At 38.0% G+C, this 16,915-nt stretch overlaps 1 protein-coding gene across 1 annotated transcript in view; it reads right to left on the reverse strand.

The window, feature by feature from the left end:
• Positions 1 to 350: 350 nt before the first annotated feature.
• Positions 351 to 16,915, reverse strand: part of LOC115231286 — a gene marked incomplete at its 3' end in the record, with an annotated part of 18,572 nt that continues 2,007 nt past the window's right edge. The window contains exons 2-4 of the mRNA XM_029801346.2: positions 13,389 to 13,458; positions 9,022 to 10,476; positions 351 to 6,776 (exon numbers count right to left, since the gene is read on the reverse strand). Coding sequence (XP_029657206.2) covers positions 351 to 6,776; positions 9,022 to 10,476; positions 13,389 to 13,458 — 7,951 coding nt within the window. The remainder of the gene's footprint in view (positions 6,777 to 9,021; positions 10,477 to 13,388; positions 13,459 to 16,915) is intronic.

The raw sequence follows: 16,915 nt of genomic DNA on the forward strand, positions 1-16,915 counted from the left end.
CTCGTCCTTTTATAGTTGTTGCTTGTTTCGTCACTGAATGTGACGTTTCTACTCTGAGTGTGATGAGAGAAGCTAAGACTATTCTGGTTATCGCCTTCGTTAGAAGCGTTGTTTTCATCGCCCAAATCGTCATCAACGTCTTCTTCTCCTTCATCCTCCTCCTCCTCCATATCGTCCTCTTCATTTGCATTTTCACCGACGTCCCTTCCTTCTCTATCATCATCATCGTCATCGTCGTCTTCGTTTTCTTCTCTGCCGTCATCATTATCACCACCAACATTATCGTCATCATTATCATCATCATTGTCATCATTTCTATCATCTTTGTCATTTTCATCTTCATTGTCATCATCTCCATCGTCTTCATCATCTTCATTGACTTCCTCATCCTCTTCTTCTTCCTCATCCTCTTCACCATCATCGTTTTCTTCTTCATAATCATCACTAACATTTCTTCTTTTCATTCTTTCTGTTTTGTTAGGAACTTTAACATTGTCTCTGCCTTGATTGCCACTAAAATCGCTCTTGAAGTTGTCAGCAATAAAAAGATTATTTTTGCTTCTTCCACCATTGCTACTGCTAATTCTAGTAGTAGTGGTCGTAGTAGTAGCGTTACCAATAGTAGTAGTATGTGCTGCAGTTGTGGTAACAGCAACGTGATCTGCAGTAAAATTGCAATTATTATTATTATTGTTATTCGCTGTAGAAAGCGGGGTAGGAGAAATTGAGGCAGTCACAGAAGTAGATTTGAAGTCACGTTTCAAGGTGGTGTTTGGAAAAGAACCACCGACTCCACTACTTCCATGACTACCGTTAGACCATTTTTCTGCAGATACTATACTATCATCATCATTTTTATTGACGTTTTCGTCTTGGTTTTTCTCACTAGCACTGAATGTAAAGTTTCTGATTGTATTTTCATGACTCATTTCAGCATCGTTAGCAACTTTAGCAGAACCTTCACTGCTGTTGTTTGTCTCAGATTTAATATCGACTCCTTCAATCACTTTTATGCTTCCTTTTTCAAAAAGATCATTTTCTCCTTCGGGTTCGATATTTCGGAACCTGTCGTTTGATTTTTCGGGGGAATCATACAAGTTTTCGGTAACTTCATGGTTAATTTTTTTCGTTTTATTAGAAGTCTTTGAATTACTGTCACCCATAGCAGACAAACTGGGAATGTTTGTGCCATGTTTGTTAATATTTTTTGTCAATATATTTTCATTAAGGTCATCTTCTTCCTTAATAGCGTTTCTATCAAAATCACAGTTTTCTTCTTCGTCGATTGTGTTTTTCCAAAGTTTTGCAATACTTTTGTTATTTTCAGTATAGAACGAAGATTTCACTTTACCTTCATACTCATAACTTTTCTCAGCAGTTTCGTTGGTATAATCATCCGCCCAATCCTTGTCTTTGCTATATTTAATGTCTTTTTCATCGTTTTGGGCAATGCCACCTTCTTCCTTATTCTCACCTTCATCACGATTATCAACGTCACCGATATAATTTCTTCTATTTTGTCCGTGGAATCTTTCGTCAAGTGGCTTTTCACCAAAACCAGAAACTGGTTGATTCGATGTCCTGGGAGAAAATTTAGAATCAGCTTTGGCAACGTTGTTAATGGTGTAAGGATCGTCTCGTATTATAATATCATTTTCATCGATATTTCGTCTGGAGAACTCCTTGCTACTTGAAGAATTTTTGTTAACAACAAGATCGATACAATGGTTACTATCAAGATATCTAGCCATATTTCTATCTAAATAGTTTATATCGCTTTTGTTTGTGCCATAGTTTCCTGCAATAAAAATATCACCTTTTTGATCATTAAATGTATTGTCACCTGGTGGTTTGGTTTTAATATCACTGTTCTTGCTGCTGGTTAGTCTTGAAATAACATAGTTGTTGTTACTGTAGTTTTTCCCAATGTCTATTCCTGTTTTGCTCAACAACTCTTCCTTAAAGCTGCCATGACTTGTATTTTTTCTGTTGATAAAATTATCACTAATAATGCTCTTCCTGGACAACCGGTTATCATTGTTCGAATCTCGTCTAATTCTGAGGTCATTTTCGTTAGTATCTTTCTTAATACTAAAGTCTTCATCAAAACTTAATCGGTTCGTTAATATGTCATCATTATTTGAACTCTTAGATAAATTCACCTCTTCACTGAAACTAATATCGCCATTATTATTACCATGAATAGGTGAGTCTGTCACATTTGGTCCTTGTATTTCATGTTTTTTAACGTGTCGGTCTAAATTTGTTTGTTGACCAAAACTTTTGCCGCACAATGTGCACCGGAAAGGACGTTCCCTATTATGAATATTTCGAACATGGCGTTGTAAATTAGAGGAAATGCTAAAAGAGCGTTCACAAAATTTACATTTGTATGGCTGTTCTCCGGTGTGTGTACGTAAGTGTCTGGTTAAGTTTGCCGACCTGGGGAATATTTTGCCACAGTATTTACAAGAATACCTTTCCTTAAACTTGCTGCTATGGAATGTCATGCTGCCACTACTGGCAGAACCACTTCCGGCACCGACGCCAGTCAGAGCAGCTCCTGCACCTGATGCTGCTGCTGCAGCAGCCATGAGGTGATGTGTTCCACTTCCGACCCCAGTGCCAGGACCACCACCAGGCCGATTAGCTGCGGCTGCTGCTGCTACCGCTGCTGCAACCGCGGCGGCGGCAGCAGCAGATAAAAGGCCATGCCCTCCAGGAGGAGGTGGGTACCTGAAATTACCCATACCCATTCCTGTACACGAACCAGGACCCTGACCATTTCCAGCAGCTGCTGCTGCAACTGCAGCTAAAGTTGAAGCAGTTGTCTGAGGACTGTTTGTATTATAGCCGAAATTGCCCAATCCTGACGCTGAACACGGAATGCCTCCTCCTAGTGTTTGCGAACTACTGTTGTTTGCATTTGAAGTGGGAGTGTTGTTATTGTCATTATTATTGATGATGTTGCCTCCATTGTTGCCACTCTGGGCATTTGATCCACTTTTACCACCTCCTCGGATCATATCACTGTTGTTATCTGTGTAAGAAAGGCTATTGTCCATAGAAGAATCTAGAAATCCACTGTATGAAACGAGGGGATGTTGGTAGGGATGAGTTGTGGAAGATGATGTAAGATGATTAGGAAAGCTGGGATGTTGTAAGTGGTGGGGTAGTGTAGGATATGATGAATGGGCATGATATCTATTTAAGGTTGCCATCATTGAAGATGTGTATTTTTCTTTGTCCATCGTAGAGTAATAGGGATCTAACATATAAGATCCTGCAAAGGGGTAGGCATAGTGCAGCTCAGATCCAGACTCTGATAGTTTAAGTGCAGCAGTCATGGTTTTGGAATCTAATTCTGAGCCTTCATTACCGCCTCCCTTCTCCCCGCTTTTCGTCAGTTTAGATGAGGCCAAAAGACCTGATCCATATACGTGAGTTTTTCGAGATGGGTAACAATTAGCAATGAATGCCTCGTCGGTGTTTTTGTTTAAGATATTATCCACTGTATGCTTAGAATTTGTAGATAAATCAAGCGGGGCATCTAATATGCTTTTTATTTCATCTTTCACATCCAGATTATTATGGGTTTCATGGAAATTATTGCCGATAGAATTATCCTTCAGCTTCCCACGTCGTTCGTTATTTTTTCTTTCTTCAACCTTATCTTCTTCTTCTTCATCATCTTCCTCCCTTATGCTGTCATTGTAATAGTGATTGTTATAAAAGTCTCGATAACAATAATTGTAGTCTCTGTTGATGAAATGTTTGTCATTAAGAAGCAGTCCAAACTGTCGATTTTCTTCCATGTTGCGACTCTTAATTTCGTCAACATCATGTAAGTTTCCATACTCAAAACTATCTTCGTCGAACATGTCTTCTTCAAATTCTTCTTCTTCTTCATCATCATGCTTTCCGTCTTCAGCAATGTAAGCAGACATGGCTGCTGCCACCCGTTCGCTCGCGGTTAACCCTGACTGGAAATTTGTTTTCAATCTGGATTTGAATCTTACACGGCGTTGCTGTGACTGCAATCTTTGTTGTTGTTGTTGTCGCTGTTCTATGCTAGATTTAGACAAATCAAATGGGGCTATTTGATGTTCTGATTCTTGTTGATGATCAAATTGTTGGTGTTTAGTAGGAGAATTCTGGAATGGAAATGAGTCAGGGTTTTCTGTTTCCTGTTTTAAAAAGCCATAAATTTGCTGCTGATGCTCTTGTAAGTATCGCTGATGTTTCTGCTGTTGTAGATTAGAAATTTCATTATCACTGTTATTGTTGTTCACTCCTGGTTGCAGATGTCGTTTCCGGCTCTTATGACTTCCACTTCCGACACTAGAAGCTATTAATCCACGCTTAGCCATCGATACAAGACTTGGTAGTGAAGATGGATTGAAAACAGCTTCTAATAAGTTGTTGTCATTTTCGTTTCTAGCATCATCGTTATTATTATCATTATCTGGATTTCTTTTCTTCTTAGACAGTTGATGGCTTTGTAGTTCTTCAGAGTTTCTCGTGCGGAGGTTCAGGGCACCGTCTAAGAACATGGCTGCCTCTGCTAATGCAGTTGCTGTGAAAGCATTCCCAAACTGGGGTTGGTTTCGATATTGGTAATAAGGAAGATTATTTATGTTGCTGTTATTAAAATTATTGTTACCGTAGCTACTATGGCGACCTCGCTTTCGTCTCGATGTAGGTCCGGTCATACTGAGATCTTTAGCATCTACGTAGTCATTTCTCAGTTGTCGTCTGCTGTCATCTTTTTCTAGTAACATTGTAGAATCAGAGTTAGAATTTTTTGGGCAATTTCTTTCTTCCTTTTTAAATTCTTCTGCGCCAGTATCTTCTTCACTGTTATCTCCATCTTCAATTTCGCCTTCATTTTCTCCAACAACTACAACTTCTGTTCTTTCCTCCTGTTTCTCTATTCCCATTCTCTGCCTCTTTCTGGCTTTCCTTTCTTTCTTCTTCTTCTTTCTTGTCTCTGAATTGTCATTGTTGTCGTCTGTCCTCTTACGAAGAACGTTGCTATCTATATTTGCTTCATCATCATTGTCGTCACCACCAGAAGTTGTTTCTGAATAATTGGATGAAGCAGACGACGGCGACGAGCAAGAAAAAGATGACACAGCGGCAGGACTTTTACATCCGGTAGAATTTAAAGTACTGCTTCTGTTGTCGTTAGTGTTGCTATTGTTGTTGATCATGTTGCTTCTATTGTTGTTATTATTACCCCCACTGAGCGGATTTTCGCCAGACATCCGTGTTAGATGTACATCATGTTTATCTTTAACTTGACCAAGTTCATTGTCAATGACAGTTCCAGATTTTAAACGCGAATTTTCTGAACTGAGCGTTCTTAAATCTTCCTCATTAGTGTTCTTACCGTTACTGTCTTTGTTTTTCAGTCTATTACTGTTGTTATCGTCTATGGTGTTATTGTTATTATCACCCGCCATATACTTTTTCTGATGCTGAAGCATTAGCACGGCATCTCTGTCATATGACGTTTCGCTTTGTTCGTTCTCTTTATCGTCTGTAGCATTAAAAGCATTATCAAAAGACCATCGTTTGCTATCCAATACATCGTGGCCAATGTTTTCTGTGTCTTCATTCTCCATTGGTTCCAATTCATCGTCATTTTCCAGTTTCTCTCTTCCGCTCTTTCTTTCGTCTCTTTCCTGATCTACCTCATCATATCTCTCCAATTTCCAGTCAATATGCTTTTTCTCATCAAACTCTTGATTTTCAGGCCACATTTTATTCTGGGTCTCGACATCAATTCGACGCCATTTGTAGATGTCTCTTTTATAACAACTATCCACATTGTCATCGTCATCATCTAGGTTCAACCCTTGTTCTTCCTGCCAAAGGTCAATATCTGATTTTTCTATCAAATTATTATGCCCAGAATTCAGCCATTCGTCAGGTCGTTTATGTCTTATTTTTCTATTCCGTTTTCTCCATTTCCGCTTCTTCTGACTTCGACTTTCGTAATCTAGCTGATCCTTTATCAACATGCCACTTGAGTGTCTGTCAATATGACTGATATCTGAGTTAGCTTTGTTATCATTAATATTATTGTTGTTGCTGCTGCTGTTCATATTGCTGAGATTAGCCGCAGATGTTGTCAAATTATAACCAGTCATAAAATCGGGAGAATGCAAGTTGAGACCACTTATTTCTGATTCGCTCTGCAGTCGTTGATGTTGAGTCTGTTGTGGTTTTGGTAAGGATAACGACAGAGGTGCATGCGAAACAATGGATGTAGCGGGATGCATTGGTGGAAGAGGTATATGTTGATGAGCATGTGCTGGTGCAGGGGTTGGGGGGATGGCTCCCGCCGGAGATCGAAAGCAGTCAGTGTCCAAAGCAGAACTAGACAAAGGAAGAGAACAGGAATTGATGCCACTATGATTTGTTGTTGAGGTTCCAGCCAAACTAGATGTCGCCATTGCAGCGGCTAATGGCTGAGGAAGAATAGATCCAAACTGAGGTTGAGTAATTAAAGGACGAAAGTAAGAAAGTCGAGGTTGTCCGTACATATAAGCTGAAACAGCCGCTGCGGCTGCAGCAGTGGTCAGCGGAGTATTTTGCTGTAAGGCTCCTAGTCCAGCCGGGACAAGCTTGTCGGGAGTGTAGCAGAGACGCATGCGCAGATGGTGATCAGCTGCGACTGCAGCTGCAGCTACTGCAGCAGCACTACTTGAGCGAAAGGCCCCATCGCAGAATCTCTTGTGTTTTCCGAGAGACGTTACAGTTGAAAAAACCTGGAAGAAATAAAAGAAATGGAAAAGTTAAGTCATATTATTTTCGCGTAGATGCTGCTAGGTTGCTTCAGCTCAACAGTAACCTTCACATAAACATCTGCTAGACATTTCTCTTGAGTTAGGTTTTGGAAAACGAAAGATCTAATAAACTTGAAGCAAATATATTATAACTTATTCCTAAGTCGGTCTTTGGGGTAGATCTAATTCAATTTGAACATTGGTCTTAAGTTAACTTTTACGAGAGATTTCGAAATAGAATATCAGAGAGAAAGTCAACAGAGAGAAGGAGAGATCGAATACAGCCCTAATGTCTGAGTCTCTCTTTCAGCCGAGAACATTAACAGCTGTTTCTATTAACAACCTACTGTTATCTTACGTAGAATTGCTACAAATGGTTGCGGTGTGTATGCAATGGTAGATGTAACCTCGAATTACACATCCAACAAATCTGGAAGGATACAGGATGGTCATTAAAGGATTCATGAAGGGAATTAAAAGAGAAAATTCCTTATATTTAGTGTAATGTCAAAAATATGAATAACACTCCAGAAGTGGAATACAAAGATTCTAAGTTAAACAGTACGTGTATGCGTATGTTTATACATACATACACACACATACATACATACATACATACATACATACACACACATATAATCATATATATATATATATATATATATAGAGAGAGAGAGAGAGAGAGAGAGAGAGAGAGAGGGAGAGAGAGAGATGATAGATAGACAGACAGACAGACAGACAGACAGACAGACAGATAGATAGATAGATAGATAGATAGATAGATAGATAGATAGATAGATAGATAGATAGATAGATAGATAGATAGATAGATAGATATCAACAGTGCTAATGAAGCTATAAACTTTGGTAAAAATTGTAAGAAAAAAACATGTCTGATTTGATGAGCAGAATAGAATATACAAAAAAAAATAAAAGAAAAAAATAAATAACAAAACGGGATAGTCAGAGAAGAGTATGCGCAGTGAAGTATCCAATGGCTTAGATGAAGGTATTAACTCCTTGGAAGGAAGTTTAAAATTAAGTAGGTGTATGATGTGCTAAAAATTAAGTAACAAAACAAAAGCCCTTAGACAAAAACAATGCAAAACAAAACTAGAAAGAATGAAGAAAAGATAATGACAAATAGAGAAAAACTAAAGAAGACAAAAGACAGAAGCTGCCAATCAAATTGTTTCTGATAATAGCTTTTGGAACCCGGTGCCAATTGTAGAGCATCCAACTGCAACAAGGCATGCAGATAAAGAAAAGATCAATGAAGGGAATTTTCCACAATGCACATGGAGAGTTATATATATATATATACATACACATACACACACGTATATATGGTTACACACACATATTGTGCATGCTGCTTGAATTGTGTCCAGTGAGTTGTAATTCTTTTCATCGCCTCCCAAATAAGAATTGTACCTCGTAGGAATTTAGCTTTCTATAATTAATTCTTGTTTGCCATTTTATATTTCTTTAAAATTACACAACACTGCTTCAGCGTCAATAATGAGATACTAATTGGAAGATTGAAACAAGTAATTATCAAGCAATTCAAGTTCATAATAAGCTGAATTGAATCTTAATTAAGAATAATTTTGGTCATTTGTGAAACCAAATTCAGGTGAAATTGTCACACGCACACACATACACTTCCCAGTATTTGTTGTCCAGAGCAAGTATCGCAAGGGACTTTGTTCGGAAAGTGCATGTTTTTCGATAATTTCAATAATCCTATACTGATCTGCTGCAACGAAATACACGTGCCCACTTTCCTTATTATAAGTACACTTACCTACATACATATTTATAATTATATGCATGCACGAATGACTGCATATGTATGTATGTATACACACATACATACACACACACACACACATATATATATATATATATATATATACATATACATACATATATATAACTGTATATATACAGATCTGTGTCAACTTGTGTGTGCGTGTGAGTGTATGTATGTGTGTGCATGTGGTGCACGCATGTGCATGCATGCGCTAAATCTGAAGAATCTGTGAATTCCACAAATACTTTTGTATGTTTGTATATGCATATATGTTGTCTTCGAAACCGTATTGCCAATATTGAAGTCTCGAGTGAGTTATTGTGACATGCACAGCTTCTTTCTGGAATAAAAAAAAAGAGAAAAGCCCCGTAAATAAATAGCAATTAAAAACGGTGTAGCAATTAGAATTACCTGTTGGCAGTCTTTGCATTTGATCTGTTGTCTGCAATCAGCATGCATCCGCTTGTGTCTGCATAAATTAGAAAACTGTGTATACGCCTTTAGGCAGACTTCGCAACGGAATGGTTTCACGCTGCTGTGAATGTGCTGGTGTTGCTTCAAACCGCTCGATGTTGCGAACGTCTTTCCGCACTCGGGACACGCGTGAGACCTGGCACCTACATGCTGCGAACGGATGTGACGCTGCAGGTTACTGGGGTCAGTGAAAACCTTATCGCAGTTTTCGCAAGGGAACCTGTTGCCAAGGTTCAATGCAGCGTTCGCCGCACTTATAGTGTTAATGGCAGTATTCTTGTTGCTATTGCTGCTGCTGCTGCTGCTGCCGTTGTTGCTATTGTTCTTCTTGTTGCTACTGCTGCTGTTGGCGGTGGAAACGGCAGCACTGGCATTGCTACCGTCGCCATTGCTATTTCTACCAGAGTTACTATTACTGCAATTGCTATTACTACTGCTGTTACTGCAGTTGCTACCGATCATCACTTTACTCTCGGTGTTGCTAACGGTGTTTGGTGGTGAACCTGCACTAATACTGTTGCTGTTGCCTCCTCCATCTCCATTTTCTCCTCCTCCTCCTTCTCCTTCACCATCCCCACCACCTCCGTCGCTATCGCTGTTGCTATTTACACTATCGGGAAATAGCATTCGGTTGCTAACGATCGACGGAGGATCGACATTATCACTGTTATTAATTCTATCGTTACTTTTACTGTTAGTGCCATTATCATTAGCATCGTTGCTGCTATTTTCATTAGCATCTTCGCCGTTGCTATTGGTGTTGTTAGTGTTGGTGCCAAACAACATTTTGCTATCAACGGGAGAATATTTGCTAAGGAATTCGTCTTTGGTATTGGCTGAACTAACTTTGAATCTGTTAATTTGGTGATGGTTGCTGCTGCTGCTGCTGCTGCTGCTGCTGCTGTTGTTGTTGCTGCTGCTGTTGTGAAACATTGTCATTTCGGGTGTTGTGCTGGCTGATGGTGATGTTGCTCTTGTCGTCGATGTCATCGCCGTCCTTGTCGCCATCGTCGACATTGCAGATAACGGCGATGATGAAGTTAGTGAAGGTGGCGGTGACGAAGATGACGGAGATGGTGCTGAAGAGGAAGGGGATAAGGACGACGGCGGCGACGACAGTGGTGGTGAGGGAGATGTGGTGGCGAGGGAGACTGGTGTTGGTGTTGTTGCTGTTGGTGTTGTTGTAGTCATAGACGTTATGGGCGACTGTTGACAGGGTACTATTGACAATAGTTGGGAAGGAGGGGATGCTGATGAGGAAGGGGAACGTGAAGTTGGAGACATTGTCATGTTTGAAGTATTTTTCGGTGATCTCCCGATGTTGTTGCTGCTGCTGTTGCTGTTGGTTGTACATTCCAGTTGTAGGGCAAACTGCTGGCTATGAATGAGAGCCTAAAAAAAAGGTAAAACAGAACAATACATTAAACATACTCACATCACATATATACATTCCATCATACACAAAGAAAAGACATATATGTGTGTGCGCGCGCGTGTATATATATCTATATATATATATAGTACCAACACACACATACACACACACACACACACACACACACACACACACACACATACGCAAGGTTTTATCAAGCTACTTCATTCTGGGAGTTTATCTCGCCAAAGAAAGATGTGGCCCGAATATTTCATGAGGTTAGTGTTTTTGTGTGGCTGAGTTAAATTTTAGCTCTCATTTCTAGGAAATGCAGGTGCTATTTTGCACCTTCATTTATTAATTTTACCTTTTTGGTTTTAATTGCTATGAGTGGCTGTGTGGTAAGTAGCTTGCTTACCAACCACATGGTTCCGGGTTCATTCCTATCGCGTGGCACCTTGGGCAAGCGTCTTCTTATATAGCCTCGGGCTGACAAAAGCCTAGTGAGTAGATTTGGTAGACGGAAACTGAAAGAAGCCCGTCGTACATATGTACATATATGTATGTATGTGTGTGTATAAGCTGGACAACCGATAGTGGTGTGTTTACCTCCCCATAACTTAGCGGTTCGGTAAAAGAGACCGATAGAATAAGTACAAGGCTTCCAAAGAATAAGTTCTGGGGTCGATTTGCTCGACTAAAGGCGGTGCTCCAGCATGGCCGCAGTCAACTGACTGAACCATGTAAAAGAGTACCACCTATATTATAATGTATTTGATATATCTTAATATATTAATATATTATTTACGTTATCTTATTGTGTATATATATATATATTATGTGTGCATGTGTATGCATATATATATATATATATATATATATATATATACACATATATATATATTCTATTCCTGAGCGTTATACTAATACATCTATTTGTTTTTTGTACACCATCTGTCTTCGTCTTTTGTTTTTTTTCGTGAACTCTCCCTATATATATATATATTATATATATATATATATAGATATATATATATTATATATATATATATATATATATTATATATAATCAATAATAACAAAGGGTAAAATTAATTATTAAGAAGTAATCAATAAATTTCACCAGGTAGAATTCGGTATGAAAACAGGACTGTTACACGGTAAATTTTAGTAATACTAATAAAAGGTTCAGCAAAGAATTGCCTCACCACACACCGAAGTTCCAAAAATCTTAGCCATTTCTTCTACTTTAAAAAGGGTCTTCCAGAGAAACCAAAATACTTGAAGGATTACTTGAAGACACACGTGGAAGGGCGGGGGAAGCTAAGCGATTCTCATTCATATTTTGAGTTTGGCGGTACTAACATTGAACATGAGCGGCTTAACGCCGTTATATAGAAAGATTCGTTCAAATGTTCTAGTACCTTCGGATTATTACAGAAAATCCATACTGATGAAGAATATGGTTAGTAAAGTATATTTTTTAATATTCTTTATGTAAAAACCTAATTCAGAAACGCGCGTCTATAGATGATCGGATATTGATTGATGTTCGTTACTTTACTCTCTGCCTGTGTGATTAACATTCAAGTATTTTGGTTTCTCTGGTAGACCCTTTTTAAAGTAGAAGAAATAGCTAAGATTTTTGGCTGCTATTTCTGAACTTCGGTGTGTGATGAGGCAATCCTTTGCTGAACCCTTTTTATTAGTATATATATGTTGGCCTGCTTTAGGCTAAAACAATGCGAAGTGTAGCGATGTGTAGCAACATCTGATAGCCTGGTCGGTCATGGTGATCACGGTGATATATAAATATATGATATATAAATATTATTGCTCCACTAGCAATATGCATCAGAGAAGAACAAAGGACAATGATCCGATTTCTCTGGTCGAGAAGTGTGTCAGGTGCTGCAATTTATTGGAGGCTTTAAGCACAATACGGGAACAGTGCACTACCATGAAGAAGCGTGTATGAGTGGATCAAGAAGTTTCAAAGTGGCTGGACAAGAGAGAGCAGGGCACCTGTCAACCTCTACCGCTGACGAGAAGATTCATCAAGCTCGAGAGACGGTAATGGACAACCGGTTCTCTCGGATCACTGCTCTTTGTTCTTCTTTGGTGCACACTGCTAATGAAGCGGTCCCGCTGGCATTGTAAAGCCAGAAAAAAAAATGGCTCAAACTTCGATTACATGACTACAATGGTACCAACTATAAGTACGTATTCGCAGAAGGCAGTGCGACAATAATAAAGATATATTATGGGGAATGTGCGGATAGTTTTTGACTTCCCCTCGGTGTTGTATATATATATATATATATATATATATATATATATATATATTATATGTAGGTCCCGGGTTGAGTCGGGTTAACCACAGTAAATAAGGTACTCAATACATAGCAGAGTAAATTAATTTATTTTATAGAAGGAGCTTCTACAGGACTAGAACTGTTTCATTCAAAAGAAATCATCAGGAAGCTTCCTGATGATTTCTTTTGAATGAAACAGTTCTAGTCCTGTAGAAGCTCCTTCTATAAAATAAATATATATATATATATATATATATATAATATATATATATATATATATAATATATATATATACGCATACAATATCATAATGTACGAGTTCTGTTTTTCGTTGAAATATTAGTACTTAGCGCACAGTACTTAGAATTGTAAAAAACTTTTCAAGGACTGTAAACTATTAAACGAGAATAAACAGTAAATGCAAGTGAAAATTTGAAAAATAAGAGAAGCTAGATTCAAAATTACGTAGTCAGAACTTATTACAAAAAGTGACCGATCTTTAGAACCGAAGGCATTATGAAACACCTTAGATAGTATGTCTTACGCTTTGATAAAAGAGACTTGGACCTAGGTCTAGAAACAAATTCTGAGGAAAAAAAAATTTAAATGCTCACCTGATGTCGTACCAAATCAGATCTCCAGTCGAAAGTCTCACTGCAGAGATGGCACTTGTTGATTGGCTCTCTGTTAAATAAATAAATAAGTATTCTAGAAAACAATAATTGTTATAAGATTGTTCGACAATCACATTTTAGTACCGTTCTAAATATTTTGGGGGTATTTTGAACTCAAAATATATCTCGATTAACAAGTAAAAATAAACAGAAGCCCGTGGAGGGTTTCATCAGCAAATATATTTTATACGGAAACTATCAGCATGTTTAAGTTGTTGGAAGATTTTCTTGATACGTCAGACACTATCATGAAGAGAGAGAGAGAGAGAGGGAGAGGGAGGGAGAGAGAAAGAAAGAGAGAGAGGGGTGGACAGAGAGATGAAAGCAGTGTTGTGTCCTTTGGCTCTGGAAGTCTGATGAAAGATCTTTAAACTTTGATGTAACTTTGCCTTTCATTTCTTGAGTTTTGATCAAATAATCACCAGTCACAGAAATCGCTAGAATTAATTGTACGTCTACCCCATAGGTCTGTGTCAATGGAGAAAATCAATAAGACCCAATGTGTGAACATCTATGTGGTCACTTACCCTGCTAGATCTAATAGTCAAATCTTCTTAAAATTAATACCACCCCTCTTTTTCTTTAAAAAGAATTGCGAAGCAAAGGAACATTAAACAATGTGGTTTTTGATATTTTAAGGAAAAATACGGGACGGTAATAAGAGAAATATCCTTGCTCAATAAAGGACAGTCTAAAACTAAACAGCAGCGATAACAACATCAATATGATCAATATAATTTAGTTGATGCCAATTCACTCCAGCCGTGCCACCCACCACTGCCTTCAGAGCAGCAGTCATAGTATCCCATTTATTTCTTCTCCTAAAATTTTGCTGTTATTTATTGTCTGGGGGAAAAAGAATGTTATATTTAGACATTGAACATAAGAAAATAGCTACTCTTTGAACGCCTGCGGTGTGAGAAGAATATACAAAGCTTGAGCAAGGTGGGAGTTACTCCTAGTCTAGGTGGTAGTGATATTACATCTCTAAAACGTTATGGGTAGATTTATAAAAAAGGTTTAGACAGAGTTTTCTAATCTTCATGCATTTCCCATTAATATTTACGATTTAAGTTTAGAAAATAAAATAAAAAGAAACGGAGAAAAAAAATCAACAAATATGCATAATTCGTTAAATAGCTTAATGATGGATTATAAAATGTCCTTACATCGTAGGAAAGATAAATTGGCAACTGACTAACGCAAATTTAAAAAAGTGAAATAGATTCAAGTGAAATAAAAATTATGAGGTCGTTCCAGTTTGTCGGGAGGTCGTCTATTGCTTCACTGCATGGTTAAATGTATTGCATATTTGGTAATCTATCCATCTGCATTTGCTGCAGAAGAGTCTTTGAAACAGTTTGTCTAGATCAGTGCTTTTCAAACTTTTTGCTGGAGCGGAACCCCAAGGAAACATTCTACTGGCTCGAGAAACCCATGTGCAATAATTTAATAGTCTTATGAACACATATCTGCACAAGAGACTTAAAAATTACTGCCGATTTTAGCAGTTTTGTAAATTCTTGCGGAACCCCTGCACTGTACTGGCAGAACCCTAAGGTTCCACGGAACCCTGGTTGAAAACCACTGGTCTAGATAGTATGTAATGAAACTGTTTGTCTAGATAGTATGTAATACAATGGTAAAAAATTATGTAGTCAACCAATTGGTGGCGATTTGACTTCAGAACTAAATGTTTGTATGTCAGTTGTGCCAATTCTGACGCCAAGCTCATTCGTTGGTACTATAAAATCGTAGTTAACAGAAACTTGCTGCAGAGGGGGAAGAAAATGTTAATTATTTAGAAAAGGAAAAAAAGAAAGAACAGAACTTAAAACGATGTGTCCTACTTTTGAGGATGTAAATATGAATGTTAGACCTAGATCAATATTGGTTAATTGTTGTTCCTATTTTCATTCTTGTTCTAGTTGTTTAACACTAAATTAGCCCTGATCGAGCAGGTACCTGTCTTTTCATATATATATAATATATATATATATATATATATATATATATATATATACATGTATGTACACACACACGCACTCACTCACTCTCACTCGTATGCATGCGCGCACACACACATACACACATCACAAAACACGTACACGCACACATACAATCAGATGAAAGATAGGTCATACAAAGATGTGGACGCTCTCTAGTATGTTATACATACCATGTATAGAAATAAGGTTGTGTGTTTGCTTGTGTGTGTTTGCTTGTGTGTGTGGGGGGGGGCTTTGTGTTTGTGTACGAATGTGTGATATATGGGAGTAACTAAATTCATTATCCATTGTTTAACCTTTTTATCTGAGACAATATTTTGTAATTTTAAAGAGATTTGGCAGATGTTTCAAGCTAACTAAACGGTTACTTGTTGGTGCCTGTATTGACTCGATGATATTGGTATATTTGCCTTTATAGGTAAGTTCTCTACTGACTTGAGAAGATACTTTAACGAAGAACTTTAAACAAAGAAACCAGAGCTGAAGAGAAGGTGATATTAGTGATTGTGGTGGTGGTGGTGGTGGTGGAGTTAACGGTGGCACCAGCGGCGTTGGCGGTGAGAGGGAAGGAGGGAGTGAGGAACGAGATGGCGTGACATTTAGTCTGTTGATATCGCCTGAATGTTAACTGGATTGCAAGTGGGATGTAATAGATTTGTGACTGATTGTAAAAGTACAGGAAGAGAACACTTATTGCACTGTGGCCACTACAAAAGTCGCTAATTGAGATATGGAATGGACTGTTAGATTAAAGATGACTTGACTGGACAACTTACAGCTTGTCACTAACGAATGTCAGCCTCTATTCTGCCAAAAACATACGTGAAATAGAGGACGACTGCAGAATGGAACTGTTAGTGATAGTCCACAAAGTTTTCTTGTCTGTACTTGTGTTTTTGTATTTACATACAATCTATTTTAGTATGGAACAGCTATGATATTTTGAATCACTGTAATTATATTAGTTAATACTCTTCCTCTCCATATCCTTTCACTGGTTTAGTTATTGGACTGCAGCCATGCTGAGACATCGCTTTATAGATATATGTTCAAATTTAAGACGAACTGCATCGAAGTAATTAACAACACTTAAAGACTAATTGCCAAGTAGTTAAGAAGAAATTTACAAGCATACAAGAGGACATACATGTCATAGGTAGTTTTTAAATTAAAATGTAGGCCTCCAGCATGACCTTGTCCATGCTAGCTAAACCAAAGTAAAAACACTAATGAACCTAAAGAACGCATGCATAACAACGAGAGAGCAGTACTAAATTTACATGTTCTTTCGAACTACTAGTAACAGCTGCAAAATTTCCCTCAAATCTCGCCGCTCTCTCTCTCTCTCTCTCTCTCTCTCTTACAGTGTTACTCAAAAAGAATACACAGGACAATGTTGTCTTAAATATATATAAAAAAGACCCCCCCCCCCAAAAAAAAAACAAGGAAACAATAAAA

Source organism: Octopus sinensis, unplaced genomic scaffold, assembly GCF_006345805.1.
Source record: "Octopus sinensis unplaced genomic scaffold, ASM634580v1 Contig18058, whole genome shotgun sequence".
Taxonomy (NCBI): Eukaryota; Metazoa; Mollusca; class Cephalopoda; order Octopoda; family Octopodidae; genus Octopus; species Octopus sinensis.